Source organism: Mercenaria mercenaria, chromosome 13 (assembly GCF_021730395.1).
Source record: "Mercenaria mercenaria strain notata chromosome 13, MADL_Memer_1, whole genome shotgun sequence".
Classification (NCBI taxonomy): Eukaryota; Metazoa; Mollusca; class Bivalvia; order Venerida; family Veneridae; genus Mercenaria; species Mercenaria mercenaria.
The window spans coordinates 61,278,575-61,299,590 of record NC_069373.1 but is presented as its reverse complement, the minus strand read 5'-3'; the positions used below and the strand labels follow the sequence as shown (position 1 = coordinate 61,299,590).

Genomic DNA, 21,016 nt, shown 5'->3' with positions numbered 1-21,016 from the left:
AGAACCACTAAATGATGCTACATTACAAAATATCAAAGCCATAGTCTTTGTGGTTTGGACAAGAAGATTTTCAAAGTTTTTCCCTATATAAGTCTATGTAAACCATGTGACCCCCAGGGCAGAGCCATATTTGATCCTAGGGGAATAATTTGAACAATCTTAGTAGAGGACCACTAGATGATGTCATATACAAAATATCAAAGCCCTAGGCCCTGTGGTTTTGGACAAGAGGTTTTTCAAAGTTTTTTCCTATATAAGTCTATATAAACCATATGACCCCCGGGGTGGGGCCATATTTGACCCCAGGGAAATAATCTGAACAATCTTGGTAGAGGACCACTAGCTTTTGCTACATACCAAATATCAAAGCCCTAGGCCCTATGGTTTTGGACAAGAAGATCAGAAACAGTTTTAACTGTTCCTGGGGCAATTTGACCTAGACCTTTGACCTAATGACCTCAAAATCAATAGGGGTCATCTGCTGGTCATGGCCAACCTAACTATCAATTTTCCTGACACTAGGCCCAAGCGTTCTAGAGTTACTGCCTGGAAACCATTTTACAGTTCCTGGTCACTGTGACCTTGACCTTTGACATACTGACCTCAAAATCAATAGGGGTCATCTGCTGGTCATGACCAACCTCCCTATCGATTTTCGTGACCCTATGCCTAAGCGTTCTAGACCGTTTTACTGTTCAGGGTCACTGTGACCTTGACCTTTAACATACTGACCTCAAAATCAATAGGGGTCATCTGCTGGTCATTACCAACCTCCCTATCAACTTTCATGATCCTAGGCCCAAGTGTTCTTGAGTTATCATCAGGAAACCATTTTACTATTCAGGGTCACTATGACCTTGACCTTTGACATACAGACCTCTAAATCATTAGGGGTCATCTGCTGGTGATGACCAACCTCCCTATCAATTTTCATGATCCTAGGCCCAAGCGTTCTTGAGTTATCATCCGGAAACGGATTGGTCTACATTCTGACCGACCGACTGACCGACCGACATCTGCAAAACAATATACCCCTCCTTCTTTGAAGGGGGGCATAAAAATCAATAGGGGTCATCTGCTGGTCATGACCAACCTCCCTATCAATTTTCATGATCCTAGGTCCAAGTGTTCTTGAGTTATCGTCTGGAAACTGTTTAACTGTTCCAGGTCACTGTGACCTTGACCTACTAACCTCAAAATCAATAGGGGTCATCTGCTGATCATGATCAACTTCCATATCAACTTTCGAGATCCTAGACCAAAGCATTCTAAGTTATAGTCAGGAAACAGTTTAACTGTTCCGGGTCACTGTGACCTTGACTTTTGATCTACTGAACTCAAAATCTATAGGGGTCATTTGCTGCTCATGAATAACCTCTCTATCAACTTTCATGATCCTAGGCCCAATTGTTCTCGAGTTATCATCTTCAAACCATTTAACTGTTCCAGGTCACTGTGACCTTGACCTTTGACCTCAAAATCAATAGGGGTCATTTGCTGCTCATGATTAACCTCCATATCAACTTTTATGATCCTAGGCCCTAGTGTTCGAGTTATCATCTGGAAACCGTTCATCTGTTCCAGGTCACGGACCTTGACCTTTGCCCTACTGACCTCAAAATCAATAGGGGTCATCTGCTGATCATGATCAACCTCCCTATCAACTTTCACGATCCTAGACCAAAGCATTCTCAAGTTATAGTCAGGAAACTGCTTAACTGTTCCGGGTCACTGACCTTGACCTACTGACCTCAAAATCAAAAGGGGTCATTTGCTGCTCATGACTAACCTTCCTCTCAACTTTCATGACCCTAGGCCCAACTGTTCTTGAGTTATCATCTGCAAATCGTTTAACTGTTCTGGGTCACTGTGACCTTGACCTTTGACCTACTGACCTCCAAAACAGTTCATCTGTTCCGGGTCACTGACCTTTGACCTACTGACCTCAAGATCAATAGGGGTCATCTGCTGGTTATGATCAACCTCCCTATCAACTTTCATGATCCTAGGCCCAAGCGTTCTTGAGTTATCATCCGGAAATGGATTGGTCTACATACTGACTGATAGACCGACCGACCGACATCTGCATAACAATTTACCCCTCCTATTTCAAGGGGGGGCATAAAAAGATTGATTATGTAGTATTTTATGCACTTTTTTACACTGCAACACCAGAATAATGACACAGTGAGATAGAGCTACCAATAATAGATTCAATGAATTTTCCCTTTACCCCAAAAAAATTCTAGAATGGACTAGCCAATCATTCAATTTGGTCAGTACCATTTATCATTCAAAGGGGTGTTCAGTCACTGTTCATTGAAAATTTACTGACTTAATAGCAAACAGTGCAGACCAAGATCAGTCAAAGTCAGTTACGTATGTTTCTAGCATGCTACCCTCCCCATACCATGTAGTGTAAGGTGAGGATGACATTTGTTCTCAAACACCGTAAATAATTAACAGTAAAAGCATTATAATTATTTGAAATGTCCCAGGCTCTTGTTGTTGTTTTTTCTGGAGTCAGAAGGAAAATAAGCAAAGCATTATGGGAGGAATTGGGTGATACAAATAAGTGTCTTTTTAAGGTAGTTCTGCACGTTTGATAAACCGGAAGTGATTTTTCCGGAAAACGCAGAATAAAGATTGGATTCAGCATACGGAAATGAAAATCATTTTATGAATTAATTGCAACCTGAGAGTAAATTTATTACAATGGCACTGTTGCTATATTTGTAAAGTCAAAATATGATATTAAAACATATCACACGTTAAATAATTCAAAATAACGTCTTAAAATTAGCGTGAAATGTCCGGTTAACTTTAATCATGGTCAAATATCTCAAAAATAAGCACACAGACCTATACATTTTATTTCATCAAATTATAGGCCATGTATTTATTTACAACTGTGAGAAGTTTCATCAAAATCTTCATTGTAGAAAAATTTCTGTTCGCGAAAATGTTATGAAAGTTATGATTTTCCCATAGACTCCCATTATGAAATATTGCGTGAGGTCCCTATTTTTCAAATCAGTCTAGCAAACAAGAGGACCATGATGGTCCTGAATCGCTCACCTATCTCCACATGACCCAGTGTTCAACTGAGTATGACATCGTTATTTCTATTATTTGACATAGTGACCTAGTTTTTGAGCACATGTGACCTAGATATCATCAAGATAAAAAATTCTGACCAATTTTCATGAAGATCCATTGAAAAATATGGCCTCTAGAGAGGTCACAAGGTTTTTCTATTATTTGACCTAATGACCTAGTTTTTGAAGGCACGTGACCCACTTTTAAACTTGACCTAGATATCATCAAGGTGAACATTCTCACCAATTTTCATGAAGATCCATTGAAAAATATCGCCTCTAGAGAGGTCACAAGGTTTTCCTATTTTTAGACCTACTGACCTAGTTTTTGACCGCACATGACCCAGTTTCGAACTTGACCTAGATATCATCAAGTTGAACATTCAGACCAATTTTCATGAAGATCCATTCAGAAATATGGCCACTAGAGAGGTCACAAGGTTTTTCTATTTTTAGATCTACTGACCTAGTTTTTGACCCCACATGACCCAGTTTCGAACTTGACCTAGATATCATCAAGGTGAACATTCTGACCAATATTCATGAAGATCTCATGAAAAATATGGCCTCTAGAGAGGTCACAAGGTTTTTGTATTTTTAGATCTACTGACCTAGTTTTTAACCCCACGTGACCCAGTTTCGAACTTGACCTAGATATCATCAAGATGAATATTCTGACCAATTTTCATGAAGATGCATTGAGAAATATGGCCTCTAGAGAGGTCACAAGGTTTTTCTATTTTTAGACCTAATGACCTAGTTTTTGACCCTACGTGACCCAGTTTCGAACTTGACCTAGATATCATCAAGATAAACATTCTGACCAATATTCATGAAGATCTCATGAAAAATATGGCCTCTAGAGAGGTCACAAGGTTTTTCTATTTTTAGACCTACTGACCTAGTTTTTGACCCCACGTGACCCAGTTTCGAACTTGACCTAGATATCATCAAGGTGAACATTCTGACCAATTTTCATGAAGATCTTGTGAAATATATGGCCTCTAGAGAGGTCACAAGGTTTTTCTATTTTTAGACCTACTGACCTAGTTTTTGATTGCACGTGACCCAGTTTCGAACTTGACCTACATATCATCAAGATGAACATTCTGACCAACTTTCATAAAGATCCCATGAAAAATGTGACCTCTAGAGTGGTCACAAGCAAAAGTTTACGGACGGACGACGGACACCGCGCGATCACAAAAGCTCACCTTGTCACTTTGTGACAGGTGAGCTAAAAATCAGGCACACGACCCTATCTTTTTTATTTGCTTAATTTTCTAGGTATATTCTGAAGTTTTGAAAAATCAGTGTTTAATCAAATTCTACATTGTAGAAATAATTTCGACCCAAACGTGCAGAACTACCTTAAGTTCAGTTCCTTTGTTAATAACTTTGCATTTCCTTCTGAACAAACATTCATGCAACAAGAAATCAAAATCTACACAACATTCCACTTTCATTGAAAGGTTTAAAACCAGCAGTTTTAATCTCTTTCCCAACAATTGCAGAACTCAGGCTGTCAACCACCTTTCTCAGTGTCTATAGGAAGAACTATATAACATTTCTTAAAATCTATCTGCCTAAATATGTTGAAATTTAAATGAAGAAACAAACATTTTTTGTTAAACTAGAAATGTGTCCATGGGACACAGATGCCCCCACTACATGACATTAGTCAGGGGCCAGAACTCCTACAATACTGAATGAATCCGGATGCGAAACCCCAGGTGCACAACTACACATGCTGACCAACATTCCTGTAAACTTTGGTGATTCTAGGTCAAATACTTTTGGGGCTATGCGCGACACAACATTAAAATGACCAAATTTTTACTAAGTCAGGGGCCATAACTCCTACATGACTGGATGAATCCGGACGCAAAACCCCAGGTGCACAACTACACATGCTGACCAACACGCCTGTAAAGTTTTGTGACTCTAGGTCATATACTTCTGGAGCTAGGCACGACACAACATTAAAATGACCAATTTTTACAAAGTCAGGGGCCATAACTTCTTCATGACTGCATGAATACGGACGTGAAACCCCAGGTGCACAACTACACATGCTGACCAACATTCCTGTAAACTTTGGTGATTCTAGGTCAAATACTTTTGGAGCTATGCGCGACACAACATTAAAATAACCAATTTTTTACTAAGTCAGGGGCCATAACTCCTACATGTCTGGATGAATCCGGACGCGAAACCCCAGGTGCACAACTACACATGCTGACCAACATGCCTGTAAAGTTTTGTGACTCTAGGTCATATACTTTTGGAGCTAGGCACGACACAACATTAAAATGACCAATTTTTACAAAGTCAGGGGCCATAACTTCTACATGACTGAATGAATCCGGACGCGAAACCCCAGGTGCACAACTACACATGCTGACCAACATTCCTGTAAAGTTTTGTGACTCTACGTCAAATACTTTCAGAGCTACGCACGACACAACATTTTCGGAGGGACGGACGGACGGACAAGAGCAAATCTATATGCCCCTTCCAAAGTGGGGGCATAAAAAAAACAACAACAATCAAGCCAGAAACAATTTTAAAGAAATAAAGCTGCATCTAAATGGCTCTTCTTATTAAAAGACATCATATTTGTCCACTTCATCTAAGCTCGGTCTCAATACAAGCTACCTATAGGCCAAATTTCAAAATGGCAATCAATATTGGCAATGTGCCAAATTTAAAGTCAATACCCTGAATGGTTATTAAGTTATGCTCTGGACACAAAATATGATGGAAAGATCTAACCAGTTTTTCCCTTGACTTTTGAAAATGAGGGTCATTGTGACCCCCAGTGTTTCACATCTGGGGGTCATTTCCAAATTTTGGGGGTCATACAGATATACTAAAATTAGTATTTTGAATAAAACTTAGTTTTACTTATACTAGTGATTATACAGATTCAAATCTCAGGAAACCTCCTTTCCTTATATTTGTCACTGAATAAAATGATAAGAACAGCTATGTTTGACTTTTATTTATATATGTGCTAAAATAGGTTTTAGTACTTTTTACCAGGCAGTGTTCTAGTAGAAACAGGCGCTCTGAACCACTGGGTCCTATTGTACTTGCTGCCGACGATGTATAAACATCGTCAGCTTGCTTTGCTTTCGAGCCATTTTTAGTAAACAGCAGACTGGTACTACTGGTAGTAGTAGCGAGCAGCGATAACAACTGTTATTAAATGTTAATCAGTCAAATTATCAGACTGGGTATTAAATTTGTGAAATGTGAACTGGTGAATCGACACAAATATAGACAAGAGCACCGCCTTGCGGGTGCTGACGCTCATCTGATTTTTTTTGTATAATAGAAATATTGTCCTACCCATGATTTTCTAAGTCTAAAAAGGGCCATCATTCTTGCAAAAAGCAGGATAGAGTTATGTTTCTTGATGTACAGTGTCCACTTATGATTGTGAAAAACTGTTGCAAGTTTTAAAGCAATAGCTTTGATAGTTTATGAGAAAAGTTGCCTTAAACATAATACTCAACCAAGAAAATGATTTTCTAAGTCCAAAAGGGGCAATAATTATTGCAAAAAGCAGGATGGAGTTATGTTTCTTGCTGTACAGGGTCAGCTTATGATGGTGAACAAGTGTTGCAAGTTTCAAGGCAATAGCTTTGATAGTTTAAGAGAAAAAGTTGACCTAAACATAAAACTTATCCAAGAAATCTGATATTTTCTAAGTCCAAAAGGGGCCATAAATCTTGCAAAAAGCAGGATGGAGTTATGTTTCTTGCTGTACAGGGTCAGCTTATGATGGTGAACAAGTGTTGCAAGTTTTAAAGCAATAGCTTTGATAGTTTAGGATAAAAGCTGACCTAAACATAAAACTTAACCAAGAAAACTGATTTTCTAAGTCCAAAAGGGGCAATAATTCTTGCAAAAAGCAAGATGGAGTTATGTTTCTTGATGTACAGGGACTGCTTATGATGGTGAACAAGTATTCCAAGTTTCAAAGCAATAGCTTTGATAGTTTAGGAGAAAAGTTGACCTAAACATAAAACTTAACCAAGAAATCTGATATTTTCTAAGTACAAAAGGGGCCATAAATCTTGCAAAAAGCAAGATGGAGTTATGTTTCTTGCTATACAGGGTCAGCTTATGATGGTGAACAAGTCTTCCAAGTTTCAAAGCAATAGCTTTGATAGTTTAGGAGAAAAGCTGACCTAAACATAAAACTTAACCAGGCAACGCCGACGCAGACGCCGACGCCGACAACCGCTCAAGTGATGACAATAACTCATCATTTTTTTTCAAAAAATCAGATGAGCTAAAAATTGGTGACACAGTCTGCATATAATTACAAAACTGAAAGTACATTTTCAGAAAATCGCTCTTTGTAAACAAAATTGGCCTGATTTAGATTTTCAAGAAATTGCGTCCACTGTGACGCACAGAATTTATTTTAACGGGTCATTTGTCAGAAAAGTGCGACTATGACGCAGGATTTGTGCGTCAGGGAAAACCCCGTCTAACCTTGCTGTGACCTTGACCTTTGACCTACCAACCTGCTTCATGTGCTCTGCAAATCATCTCATTGCCACCTACCTATAATCCATGTTTGAAGTCAAAACCTTGAGTGGTTATCAGTTATCAAGTTATGCTCTCGGCATAAAAATTACTTTTGACCTCCTTCTGCGACCTTGACCTACTAAACTGGTTCATGCGTTCTGTACATCGTCTAACTGCCACCTGCATATATGCCAAGTTTGAAAGCAAATGCCTTGAATTGTTATTAAGTTATGGTTCAAACAATTTTTATCATGGTTTCATTACCTTTTTCATGCCCACAGACAGGGGAGGCATGTATTGTGTCTGAACTGTCTGTCTGTCACACTTTCTTGTGGACTACTACAGTTTCCACTCAACTGAAACAAAACTTGGTATACTTCATCAACATGAAGTGGAAATGCACATTTCCATGTCCAATTATCATTTTTGGAGTTATGGCCCTTTATTTGACACTGAAATGTTACAACTAAATCTGAACATTGTGTACTCAACTCTGACAGCTTCCATGCAACTGAGACTTGCTATTCATCATCAAAATGAAATGGACATGCACATATTTTGGGGATATTCATGTCTGATTATTTGTTCTGGAATTAAGGCCCTGTTGGGGGCTTTATTTACACTTCTATCATACCTTTTTAAGGAGCATGCAATGTTGACATCATTCTTGTTTAATATTTTAACATATGTATCTTTTTAGCAATGTTAATATTAATGTTTTATTTCAAATTTAAGCAGCGAAAACTATTTAAAAGATGCATAACATTTAAGCAGGTATATCTGCTGCAGCAGCATTTTTGTTAAATATATACTTAGGATCAATTAATGTATCCTTTGCTGTATTGGTACTGGCAGAATCAGGTCTAAAAGTTGGCAATAGGATATTTACTAATTAACACAAAATTCATACTAGATGGTGGTGATACCAGCATTTACTATTTAGTTAATCATAGTTTAAATCTTTTCATGTCAGAAAAAAAAGCCAGTGAAAGGTCATTTAACTTTAATATACCAAATAGCACTAATTGCCAAATTTGTTGTGCTGATATCTGCATTTTCCTGTCAAATTTAGCATGATATGAAATATTTTTGACAAAACTGAGTGAAATTCAAGTTTGAAAAACATTTCAATATATCAATAAAAACATTGACCAATATCAGAATTAATTATTGAGATTATCAAGCTGATATTGACACTTTTGGATAAAATTTAGGGCAAGATCAACATATTTTTGGAAACTTTTAGCAAAGTTCCAGCTGGAAAAATCACCTGTCATACAAATGGGCCTTGAATGAAACCATTATTTAACCCTTTCCCACATGGATACGTTTATCACCGTATCTATCGATTACCCACAGAAACGTATTGACCCGAGTCTATCGGTTCCCCGATAGAAACGTATTATACCGATTAACGGCCATTTGAACAGGATCGTTTTATCCCTTGTGTCATAATCAATCGCTTTATTTTCGTTCTTTTCCTAAAGAAACAAATTCCGGATGTTTACTAACTCAAAATATGGGATTTCGTCATCATTATTTACGTACAAGATCATGTGGTTTCTATTTAAATTTATCGAGTACTTTGCAAAGAAAGACACCGGGGTTTTTTCCTACATGTGCACGACGCTACGTCATGGAAAATTACTGAGAAAACTGCTTGCAACTGGCCGGTTCGCGGGCTTTCCTTGTTCTAAAAATAACAACCATTTAACATCGAAGTATTTTTAAATGTGTTAGGTCATGAAGGTCACGCGTGATACATGCAGATTTCCCCTAAACAACAATTTGTGTATACGATGGCTTGGAATTTACGGCCTTACATAATGGGAAGTGTTAACCAAAACAGAAGGACCGCGGCTTTCAAATATTTTATGACACCCCAAGAGTTAATTGCAGTGGAAGTCACCCGTGATGTACCGACGTTTGATCATCAAAATATTACGTAATATTATCTTAAAATTTTTAATTTTTAGCACAAGAATACTGTAGTCGGTTACGAGTCTCGATCTCAGCGATCTTTTTGCACTTTCAGAAATTTTACGATCCGTTATTTTTTTAGTGTTATTCAGTTTGATGGTTGTTGTTTTTTATATAAATACTTGCCGATTCCGATTCTGAAGATAAGTCTATTAACTATAAATCAAACTTTCAAACATCAAAATGAAATTATATATGAATTTCAATGTGAAAGTAATCCAGAACAGAATTTTATGCCTAAAAATATATATTCCTGTACTTTAACACTTTATATCTTCGAAACTCAAAGAGAAACTAGAATAAATTTTGTATCATCGGAAAGAGAATTTAAATTGCTATAAACTTTATATTGACAAAAATAATGTCAAACTTACAGAAAATATATATTAAAATAATGACATTTTTAACATAAGTGTGTGTATCACAAAATAATGCCAACACCTCTGTTCAGATAAGACAGTCACCTTTATCAGCCATATACCGATTATTGATTATTGATTATCACTTATCAGTGTTATGTAAAAGAGGTTACTTTGGCTTCTGTTCTGTGTGGTAAAGGGTTAAGGGACACGACTGGGATCCTATAAGTCATCTGCCTAACAGGTGAGTAAACATATTAACATTTCTATGGCTAGCTTTTTCTACAGACATCCAACATACACTGTAATTTAGCTCTCTGGCATTGTCAGTGTTTAGATTTGAAAAAGATCTTGCTTTTTACATGCATAAAACTTTAGGAATCTTGCAGACAGATCTGTACATGCATGCAATAAATGATATGGACAACTTGTATTTTGCAAGAATTTAAAGGTGGTTAGTCGGAATTTGGTCATGCAGTGATTTTGTTCAGAACATTAACATCTGATCATTCACACTTTAATATCTGTGTCCACCAAGCACTTAATGCATGTTAGATCTCAGCTGCACTGGATGCATTCTAAAAATTTGATTTTCCTTTCCAGGTTGCCCAACCAAGATTAGTTATTTTAACATAAATATAAATTCTATAAACAGATTTTTTCCTATGGAATGATCTGAATATAAGAGCATCTAAGTTTTGCACTGACAGTTATATTTTTAGCCAAAACCCAACAGAAATGTAAATGTATAATAATTCTGCCTATCCTTGTTGTGCACCAAAGATAGATTCTATATAAATTAATTCCGAAGCATACAGATTCAAAACATGCCTTTCATTTCATACTGTTAACATATCCAAATCACTATCAACTTGTAATGTAAAACTAACAAGCAAATTCATTGAATTTGTATCCCCTCCACCAAATAAACTGCTGGACTATATTTTGAAAGATATTTAATTTCCAGATATATCTATAGACTGTGCAATATAGTCTGTTGATTCCTATTTTTTACAAAATCACAGGGAAGAACCCAGCCCTTTAGCGATCTATATTTGTATTAATTTTCTTTGAAGATCCATCAATGGGTTACTTTATTTTGTGGAAGTTTATGAATTTCAGGCAAAAACTCTTAAGTAACTCAAAAGATCCTGATGAAAGATACACATGCCCCTACATGATCCATATTTGTGATAAATTTCATTAAGATCCATCAATGGATTTCTTTGTTATGTGGGAATTTATGGATTGTAAAATAATTAAAGGGCAATAACTCTAGTTAATGAAGTGATACTTATAAAATTGCACATGTATTACCGCCCTACAATGATCTGCATAGGTTTCATGAAGATTTGTTGATAGGTTACTTAGATTCAGTCAAAAATACTTACTTTTTACACAATCAATGGGAAAAACGCTCTTTCCCGGGTCAAGGAGAATAATACTGCATGTGAACAGAGGTCATGTGCTCATTAATCATTATGTGTGGTCTGGTGATTATGATTAAAATACTTTTTGAATTACCAGCACTTTCAAATTCTTTCTAACTAAATCAAGGGGAAAAACTATGCTTTTACTGGGTCAAGGGGGATAAGACTATAATATGTGAGCAAAGGTCATGTGCTAATTAATAACAATGTAAGACTTGGTGACCTAGCTTAATACTTTTTGAATTACATAAGCATTTTCAATTTTAGATAGATGGATGGGCGGACACAAGCATAGATGGACAAACAGCCTGAAGGACAATGCAAAAAAAAACTAGAAAATGCTTTTGTAAAAAAGCGCATGTCTCCCCCAATGCACAGTCCTATAGGCAAGAAGTCAATAGGGGTCAGGAGCGAAAGTCAGAGACACTGATGGTTAGCTGCAATCGGGATCATCTACTTGGCATGTCCAGTCATCCCGCTAAATTTCAACACTAGTGGCCTAGTGCTTCTCAAGTCACTGTTCAGGCTCCTGTGACCTTGACCTTTGATCAAGTGACCTCAAAATAAATAGGGGTCATCTACTCTGCATGTCCAATCATCCTATTACGTTTCAACATTCTAGGTCAAGTGGTTCTCAAGTTATTTCCAAAAAATTATTTTACATGAACAGGCCACTGTGACCTTGACCTTTAATAGACTGACCCCAAAATCAATAGGGGTCATCTACTCTGCATGTTCAATCATCCTATGAAGTTTCAACATTCTGGGTCAAGTGGTTCTCAAGTTATTGATAGGAACTGGTTATCAATGTTCAGGCCCCTGTGACCTTGACCTTTAACGGAGTGACCCCAAAAATAATAAGGGTCATTTACTCTGCATGAACAATCATCCTATGAAGTTTCAACATTCTGGGTCGAGAGGTTCTCAAGTTATTGATTGGAAATGGTTTTCACTGTTCAGGCCCCTATGGCCTTGACCTTTAACAGAGTGACCCTAAAATCGTTAGGGGTCATCTACTCTGCATGACCAATCATCCTATGAAGTTTCATCATTCTGGGTCAAGTGGTTCTCAAGTTACTGACCGGAAATGGTTTTCAATGTTCAGGCCCCTGTGACCTTGACCTTTCACAGAGTGACCCCAAAATCGATAGAGGTCATCTACTCTGCATGATCAATCATTCTATTAAGTTTCAACATTCTGGGTCAAGTGGTTCTCAACTTACTGACCGGAAATGGTTTTCAATGTTCAGGCCCCTGTGACCTTGACCTTTGATGGAGTGACCCCAAAATCAATAGGGGTCATCTAATCTTTATGACCAATCATCCTATGAAGTTTCAACATTCTGGGTCAAGCGGTTCTCTAGTTATTGATCGGAAATGGTTTTCAATGTTCAGGCCCCTCTGACCTTGACCTTTGAATGAGTGACCCCAAAATCAATAGGGGTCATCTACTCTTCATGACCAATCATCCTATGAAGTTTCAACATTCTGGGTCAAGTGGTTCTCTAGTTATTGATCGGAAATGGTTTTCAATGTTCAGGCCCCTGTGACCTTGACCTTTGACGGAGTGACCCCAAAATCAATAGGGGTCGTCTACTCTTCATGACCAATCATCCTATGAAGTTTCAACATTCTGGGTCAAGTGGTTCTCTAGTTATTGATCGGAAATGGTTTTCAATGTTCAGGCCCCTGTGACCTTGACCTTTGACGGAGTGACCCCAAAAACAATAGGGGTCGTCTACTCCAGCAGCCCTACAACCCTATGAAGTTTGAAGGTTCTAGGTCAAATGGTTCTCCAGTTATTGCTCGGAAATGAAGTGTGACGTACGGACGGACGGAAGGACGGACGGACGGACGGACAGGGCAAAAACAATATGTCTCCTGGGGGAGACATAATTCCTTCAGCCTTCAGCAGGGGCTAAAAATTATATTAAAATTAAGATAAAATACTCTTTTTATTCCTAAATCAAATATTTTACAGAATATAAGGGAAGTGTACAATATCATAAATGTTGCTTAAATGTGACCACCTTTAAAACCACAAACTGAAAAGGTATTAGCATGAAGGGATGCTTGCCAAAAAGTACAATAAACTGTTACTTTATAATTTTGCAGTCAGTTTAAAACTAAACAAGAGCACCGCCTTGCGGGTGCTGACGCTCATCTGATTTTTTTTGTGTAATAGAAATATTGTCCTACCCATGATTTTCTAAGTCTAAAAAGGGCCATCATTCTTGCAAAAAGCAGGATAGAGTTATGTTTCTTGTTGTACAGACAGTGTCCACTTATGATGGTGAAAAACTGTTGCAAGTTTTAAAGCAATAGCTTTGATAGTTTATGAGATAAGTTGACTTAAACATAATACTCAACCAAGAAAATGATTTTCTAAGTCCAAAAGGGGCAATAATTATTGCAAAAAGCAGGATGGAGTTATGTTGCTTGCTGTACAGGGTCAGCTTATGATGGTGAACAAGTGTTGCAAGTTTCAAAGCAATAGCTTTGATAGTTTAAGAGAAAAACTTGACCTAAACATAAAACTTAACCAAGAAATCTGATATTTTCTAAGTCCAAAAGGGGCCATAAATCTTGCAAAAAGCAGGACAGAGTTATGTTTCTTGCTATACAGGGTCAACTTATGGTGGTGAACAAGTGTTGCAAGTTTTAAAGCAATAGCTTTGATAGTTTAGGATAAAAGCTGACCTAAACATAAAACTTAACCAAGAAAACTGATTTTCTAAGTCCAAAAGGGGCAATAAATCTTGCAAAAAGCAAGATGGAGTTATGTTTCTTGATGTACAGGGTCTGCTTATGATGGTGAACAAGTATTCCAAGTTTCAAAGCAATAGCTTTGATAGTTTAGGAGAAAAGTTGACCTAAACATAAAACTTAACCAAGAAATCTGATATTTTCTAAGTACAAAAGGGGCCATAAATCTTGCAAAAAGCATGATGGAGTTATGTTTCTTGCTATACAGGGTCAGCTTATGATGGTGAACAAGTATTCCAAGTTTCAAAGCAATAGCTTTGATAGTTTAGGAGAAAAGCTGACCTAAACATAAAACTTAACCAGGCAACGCCGACGCCGATGCCGACAACCGCTCAAGTGATGACAATCAGGGACTGCGTTTTAGGCGAAGTTGAGCGAAAACTTCGCTTTAAAATATTTCACTTCGCCCTTCCCGCACAGAAAAGCGAAGTTCAAGTCGCCCTAAAATTGGATGAAAGTAAAACATAATCGGCAATAAAGTGCGCCGATATTATACATCTCGGTTATGTAAAGTCTGTAAACACAATACGCAATACACAGGATGTCACCGGGAGGCACGCGCGGCGAAACGTGTTCATGACAACAAAAGATGATCACTCGATTTCAGATTGACGCCGCATGATAAGCTGCTAATTGTTTGCATTTAATGTGATTGCAGTAAACGATAATTAAAGAATGAAAGAGTAATAATTAAAGCTGACCGACATCGGAGATCAGAGAGCCCGAAAACTTCGTAAAACGGCGATAATTAACTTCCGAATTACAAACCTAATTACGTGTCAGTCGGCGCGTGGAGTGATTGACATCTGTCAGTAGCTAATTAACATACGACGCTCCGCCTACTGTCATACTTAAATTGTGGCGGCGAACAATTCAAATTCGCCGAGATTTTGATTCATAATGCAGAACTTCGAACTCGAGACGCATTTCGCGGATCGAGCCGACGCACGGGACACATTTTTTGTGCGGGTCAACTACGAGTTTTTCTTGATTTTCGCGGGTCAAAACACGAAACCTCGGGTCAACCGAACGCCCTCGGTACTTGTCTTATCCAGTTATTCTTGTTTTCAGATAAAAATCGTTTCGAAATTTTTATTGCCATCACAGTGTAGACTACCCGTTACTCCCGACGTTTATTTTTCAATTGGGATCTGCTTACTATTCATTTTAATCTGCATTTCTCTTTCATTAAAAACAGATATAAGTTAAATATATGGCCCTTGACAAACTATTAAATTTGTTGTTTGATAAAAAATAGCAGACAACTATTTTAGTTAATTCTGAAATGTGTTAAAGGGAGGTAATACATTTAACCAATTTTTAGATTTTTTATGTCAAAATATGTAGTTTTAAAAAATATTGCCCCTGATTTTCAAGTATTTTATCTACTGATCAATACAAATAACATTTCATTGTAAGATTGAGAGGTTTTTAAACTCTGTAGTTTGTCAAATTGAAGGAACATAAAAAAATTTAAACTCAGAATGCTCACATACCTGAAAAAGCTGCTCTAGGAAGGAAAAAAATTAATCCAAGAAATATTAAGTACTGATTATATGAGGAAAGATTTGTTGTGTCAAGTTGTTAAACATTTTGCAGTAAAACAGTACAAATATGTACTGTATTGTTGAAACATTGCACCATTTTTATTTAAGTCATAGCAAGATAATACTACAAATGGAACTGAATAAACATTATTATTGTTATTTAATGCATATAAGCAATGTCCTGTCTCACGTTTGCCGAACTTCTCCCAAAATTTCAAAACTTCTCCCTGTTTCCCCAGGAGGGAGAAGTCACTTCTCCCTAAATTTCCAGGCTAAGGTAGTCCCTGACAATAACTCATCATTTTTTTTCAAAAAATCAGATGAGCTAAAAATCATATTTTGGACCATTTAAAGTGTGAGCAGTAAAACTTAAAACATTCTCATGGGTAAACCCAGGATTTTGTATTTGGAAATTTCTCGAATGGTGTAATCTGACTTCATCTGATAATCATAGTTTTAGCATGAATATCTGACCCAATAATGTGTTTTAAGTAGGGATGGCAACGTGTAACAATTCTGGTACTCGAGTACTCGCGGATTTTTTCGATCGAGCGTTCAGTTACTTGTTTAAAGTGGTTTCCGCACAATAGGCGAGAATCGGCCGTATTTAGCATTTGTTCACTATTAAAGGGAGATAATTCAAAATCATCAGTAGTTTCACCATGGCTCCCATAAGCAGTGATATAATGTTTCAAACCCATTTTTTTTGTTATATACAGTTGTAAATAATTACTTTGTGCTAAAGGGAAAACTCGAGAATGTAAAACCAGGAGCATATATATATATATATATATATATATATATATATATATATCAGCGACTAATAAACGCTAGGCCGAAATTCTGGAGCAAACTGTGAAGTCGGTAGTATAAAATTGGACTGGTTTACTTTTTAAATTATAAAGGATTATGTTCTTTATGATGTACTTAATTTTAACATTAGCACACAGGTGTGGTGTGATTTTCTAATTGTTTATGATATAACAACTTCAACTTTATATTTTATTGATATAAGCGGTACTGCAATAAGTGGCATAATTACAATTTACAGCAACATAATTTTGCTAACACGTGTTACCTGTCAGGGGTCATTATTGACCGTTGTGCATCAATTCACATCTTTGTGTTTGTATAATCTGGGTAACTGATCGAAAAGATAACAGGTAGACACTTTGGTGTTGTTTAAACGGCCGCGTTAAAATTGACGTTTTTCTTTAATTTTTTTTTTAATTTCGAGTACTCGATTAATAAATTTTGCAATTGGCACTTGGAACATCGAGCGAGTACTCAGTTAACCAGTTAACCGTTGCCATCCCTAGTTTTAAGTTTTTAAATTTCCCCCAAAATCAGTTTGATAATTGATAGTTTTCTAGTTTGACTGTTGTCTGGTCCCACTCCTTCATCAATTATAAATACTACTGGATCAAGTTTTGCAATCAAAGCGTGACAAAGACTTTTACTAAAACGACTAAAATTGTCCCAAAAATGTATGCTCACATCAGCTGTATCCCCACTAAATCCAGACAAGATTCTGACAAAGTATTGGTTGTTTTCATTTATTTATTATGTAAAATGACCAAACCTATGGATTCATTGTGGCCATGCTTCACCGTTTTATTTTTTGACTTAGGGAATACTGGTGGTCTACAGATATACAGGAACTGGTTGACAGCTTCAAACTTTAAACTGAACTGTTGCAGAGAAGCCAGAACAGAAGAATGCAAAATGATAAGTGCAAACTGCTGCAACTGATGCATGGGTAACATGAAAGCTCACAGGTTATGCTGCCAAGGTAACTGAACACTGACTTACAGAATGATGGTGTCATGATGTAGACGAGGATAGTAATAGTGGAAGAAACGCAGGTCTGGTTCACTGCTACAAAATATAGAATTAAATCTTGTCACAACATCAGAATATCAACATAAAGAGTAAACATAACAGAGAAAACTTTTACTCATTTCTAAGAGTGATTTGTTGTACACATTATTAAATCCTTATACCGCAGTAACCAGCATTTCTTTTATGAACCAGACATCTTTATTTTTACCAAAGTTAAAATTTTGTTAAAGGCATGCATTACTAATCTGCAGGAAAAAAATACTGAATGAAAATTACTGCATGACTTAGAAGCACGTAAAATGATTATAAAGTAGTTGAAGGCACTTGGAACAATTTCTTCAGACATTGGAGAACTACAGCAGCTAGAACACACACACACAAAATTGGCCAGCGCAATAATTTACATAAAGCATTCAATGTCAATTTTTTTTTCTTTGCTCTGTATTGTTTTTTGTTTTTTTTGCTGTTGCTGAAGGCAACATTCAAGTATGTCAAAGCAAGTTAAATCTAAGTTATTATCAGAAGAACAGTACTAAAAGACATGAAAAATAGTTGGACCAGTAAAGGAACAGTCTGATGATGGTTGCATGTTTTGTAATGGTTGTGCTAGCTAAAGGTAAGTCTGTAAAGGGTCCTAACTCCACTGAAAACCACTGAACTGCAATATGCCCAAGATATGCATAACTAAGCTTGGCAATGATTATTTTTAAATTTGGTGTAATTCCTTCTCGGTGGTATCAGCACACTTTTGAGAACTAAATGAAATAATCTAAGAGGAGTAGCCAAAACATCATAAAATTTTAACAAGAGCACCGCCTTGCGGGTGCTGACGCTCATCTGATTTTTTTGTATAATAGAAATATTGTCCTACCCATGATTTTCTAAGTCTAAAAAGGGCCATCATTCTTGCAAAAAGCAGGATAGAGTTATGTTTCTTGATGTACAGTGTCCACTTATGATTGTGAAAAACTGTTGCAAGTTTTAAAGCAATAGCTTTGATAGTTTATGAGAAAAGTTGCCTTAAATATAATACTCAACCAAGAAAATGATTTTCTAAGTCCAAAAGCGGCAATAATTATTGCAAAAAGCAGGATGGAGTTATGTTGCTTGCTGTACAGGGTCAGCTTATGATGGTGAACAAGTGTTGCAAGTTTCAAAGCAATAGCTTTGATAGTTTAAGAGAAGTTGACCTAAACATAAAACTTAACCAAGAAATCTGATATTTTCTAAGTCCAAAAGGGGCCATAAATCTTACAAAAAGCAGGATGGAGTTATGTTTCTTGCTGTACAGGGTCAGCTTATGATGGTGAACAAGTGTTGCAAGTTTTAAAGCAATAGCTTTGATAGTTTAGGATAAAAGCTGACCTAAACATAAAACTTAACCAAGAAAACTGATTTTCTAAGGCCAAAAGGGGCAATAATTCTTGCAAAAAGCAAGATGGTGTTATGTTTCTTGATGTACAGGGTCTGCTTATGATGGTGAACAAGTATCTTAAGTTTCAAAGCAATAGCTTTGATGGTTTAGGAGAACAGTTGACCTAAACATAAAACTTAACCAAGAAATCTGATATTTTCTAAGTACAAAAGGGGCCATCAATCTTGCAAAAAGCAAGATGGAGTTATGTTTCTTGCTATACAGGGTCAGCTTATGATGGTGAACAAGTATTCCAAGTTTCAAAGCAATAGCTTTGATAGTTTAGGAGAAAAGCTGACCTAAACATAAAACTTAACCAGGCAACGCCGACGCAGACGCCGACAACCACTCTAGTGATGACAATAACTCATCATTTTTTTCCAAAAAATCAGATGAGCTAAAAATGATGGGCCCCAACTGAAAATCAATGACTAGGAACATGTCGACCATATGCAAAACCACGCTTTGCAATGATTACCTTTGTGCAGTTTGGTGCAAATCTGTCTTTTGATGTCAGAAGAGTTGCACAGACAATCTTTGTGACATGACTGTCTGCACTAAATCAATAGATCTCCCACCACTGGATGGGTGACGTAATAACTTAACTTTGATCAGGTATTGATGGAATTGAAGAGGTAACTAAAATGTACTATTATTTGGATTCTAGCATTTCTGCACAAATCATTTTTGGTGCTCTACATCAGAATCTTCATTCCAATCCTAATAAAACAGAGAATGATTCTCTTCAAACTGATCCAACTTTTTTTCATGTTACTTAGTATCGCCTGTGATTAAGTAGCATTCAAAACATGTCATAGTTTTTGTCATCTTACAAAGTACTTTTCTACTACTTAAACATCAGTAATTTTTCTCCAATAGGTACCATTCTTTAAAAATTTCAAATTATCATTTTCAGGTTTACGGCATCATTGCCAGTCAAGTATTTTTAACCCTTTGATTTGCTGACTAGTTCATAGCAGTTCTCTTATCTTTGAAAGCACTGTAAGCATAATGTTTAAAAAGCTTTTGTTAGAAATGCATTTGCAACAAGTATCCCATAACAAGATCTGTCCGTAAGACAGTACTCTTGACTTTTCTCAGTGCTTGACTCTGAATTAGAGCTTTGCCAGTAAAAGGGGCATAAATCTGTCAAAATTGTATTCTGAGTTATGGGGATTGTTTCTTATGGTGTAGCATTTTATAGTAAATAACTATTTTAAGTTTCAAGTCAATAGCTTTGATAGTAACAGAGATATTGGATGTTATATAAAACTTTAACCAAAAAATTCTAAGTTAAAAAGGGGCATAACTCTATCAAAATTCAAATCAGAGTTATGGGGATTGTTTCTCCTGGTGTAGAAAGTGATAGTAAATAAATGTTTTAAGTTTCAAGTCAATAGCTCTGATAGTAACAGAGATTTGACTTTATCAAAAACTTTAACCAAAAACTTCTAAGTTAAAAAGGGGCATAAATCTTATGAGGATTGTTTCTCCTTGTGTAGAAATTGATAGTAAATATAATGTTTTAAGTTTCAAGTCAATAGCTCTGATAGTAACAGAGATATCTGACTTATCAAAAACTTTAACCAACGGTGACGCAGACGCTGGAGCGAGTGCAATAGCTCTACATTTTTTTAAAGTTGAGCTACCAAAGTAGATTAAATCTGTGACCACAGTGAAACAGTAACTGTTGCAGCATAATAGATTAACAGAAGGGAAATAAATCTGCCATAAAATTCCCACAGTCCAACAGGAATGTCTATACTCATGAGAAAAACATGCCACCTGTAGGAACATGTTTTCCATGACACTGCATCACTATTCTGAAAACATCACTCTTATTTCAATAACTTAGCCATTGACAAAGAATCATGAAGTCGACATATCAAACAAAAGGACTTGTACCAGCTGATCAGAAATCATATTTGTACATGTATAAAAGGATTCTATAAGACTGCTTTCTATAAACCAAATTCTATCCGTCAAATCTTTAGTCAGTTTTTTCTCCAACATTCATCAATATTCATGTACAATT

General features: G+C 36.6%; 1 protein-coding gene across 3 annotated transcripts in view; it reads right to left on the bottom strand.

The window, feature by feature from the left end:
* The window catches only part of LOC123529083 (SRSF protein kinase 3-like), an 80,902-nt gene that overhangs the window by 40,037 nt on the left and 19,849 nt on the right, over positions 1 to 21,016 (bottom strand). For 2 of the 3 annotated variants that reach the window (XM_053522000.1, XM_053522002.1), the window contains exon 3: positions 17,538 to 17,603. The exons of the other annotated variant lie outside the window; for it this stretch is intronic. In XM_053522000.1, coding sequence (XP_053377975.1) covers positions 17,538 to 17,603 — 66 coding nt within the window. The remainder of the gene's footprint in view (positions 1 to 17,537; positions 17,604 to 21,016) is intronic. 3 annotated transcript variants of the gene reach the window in all.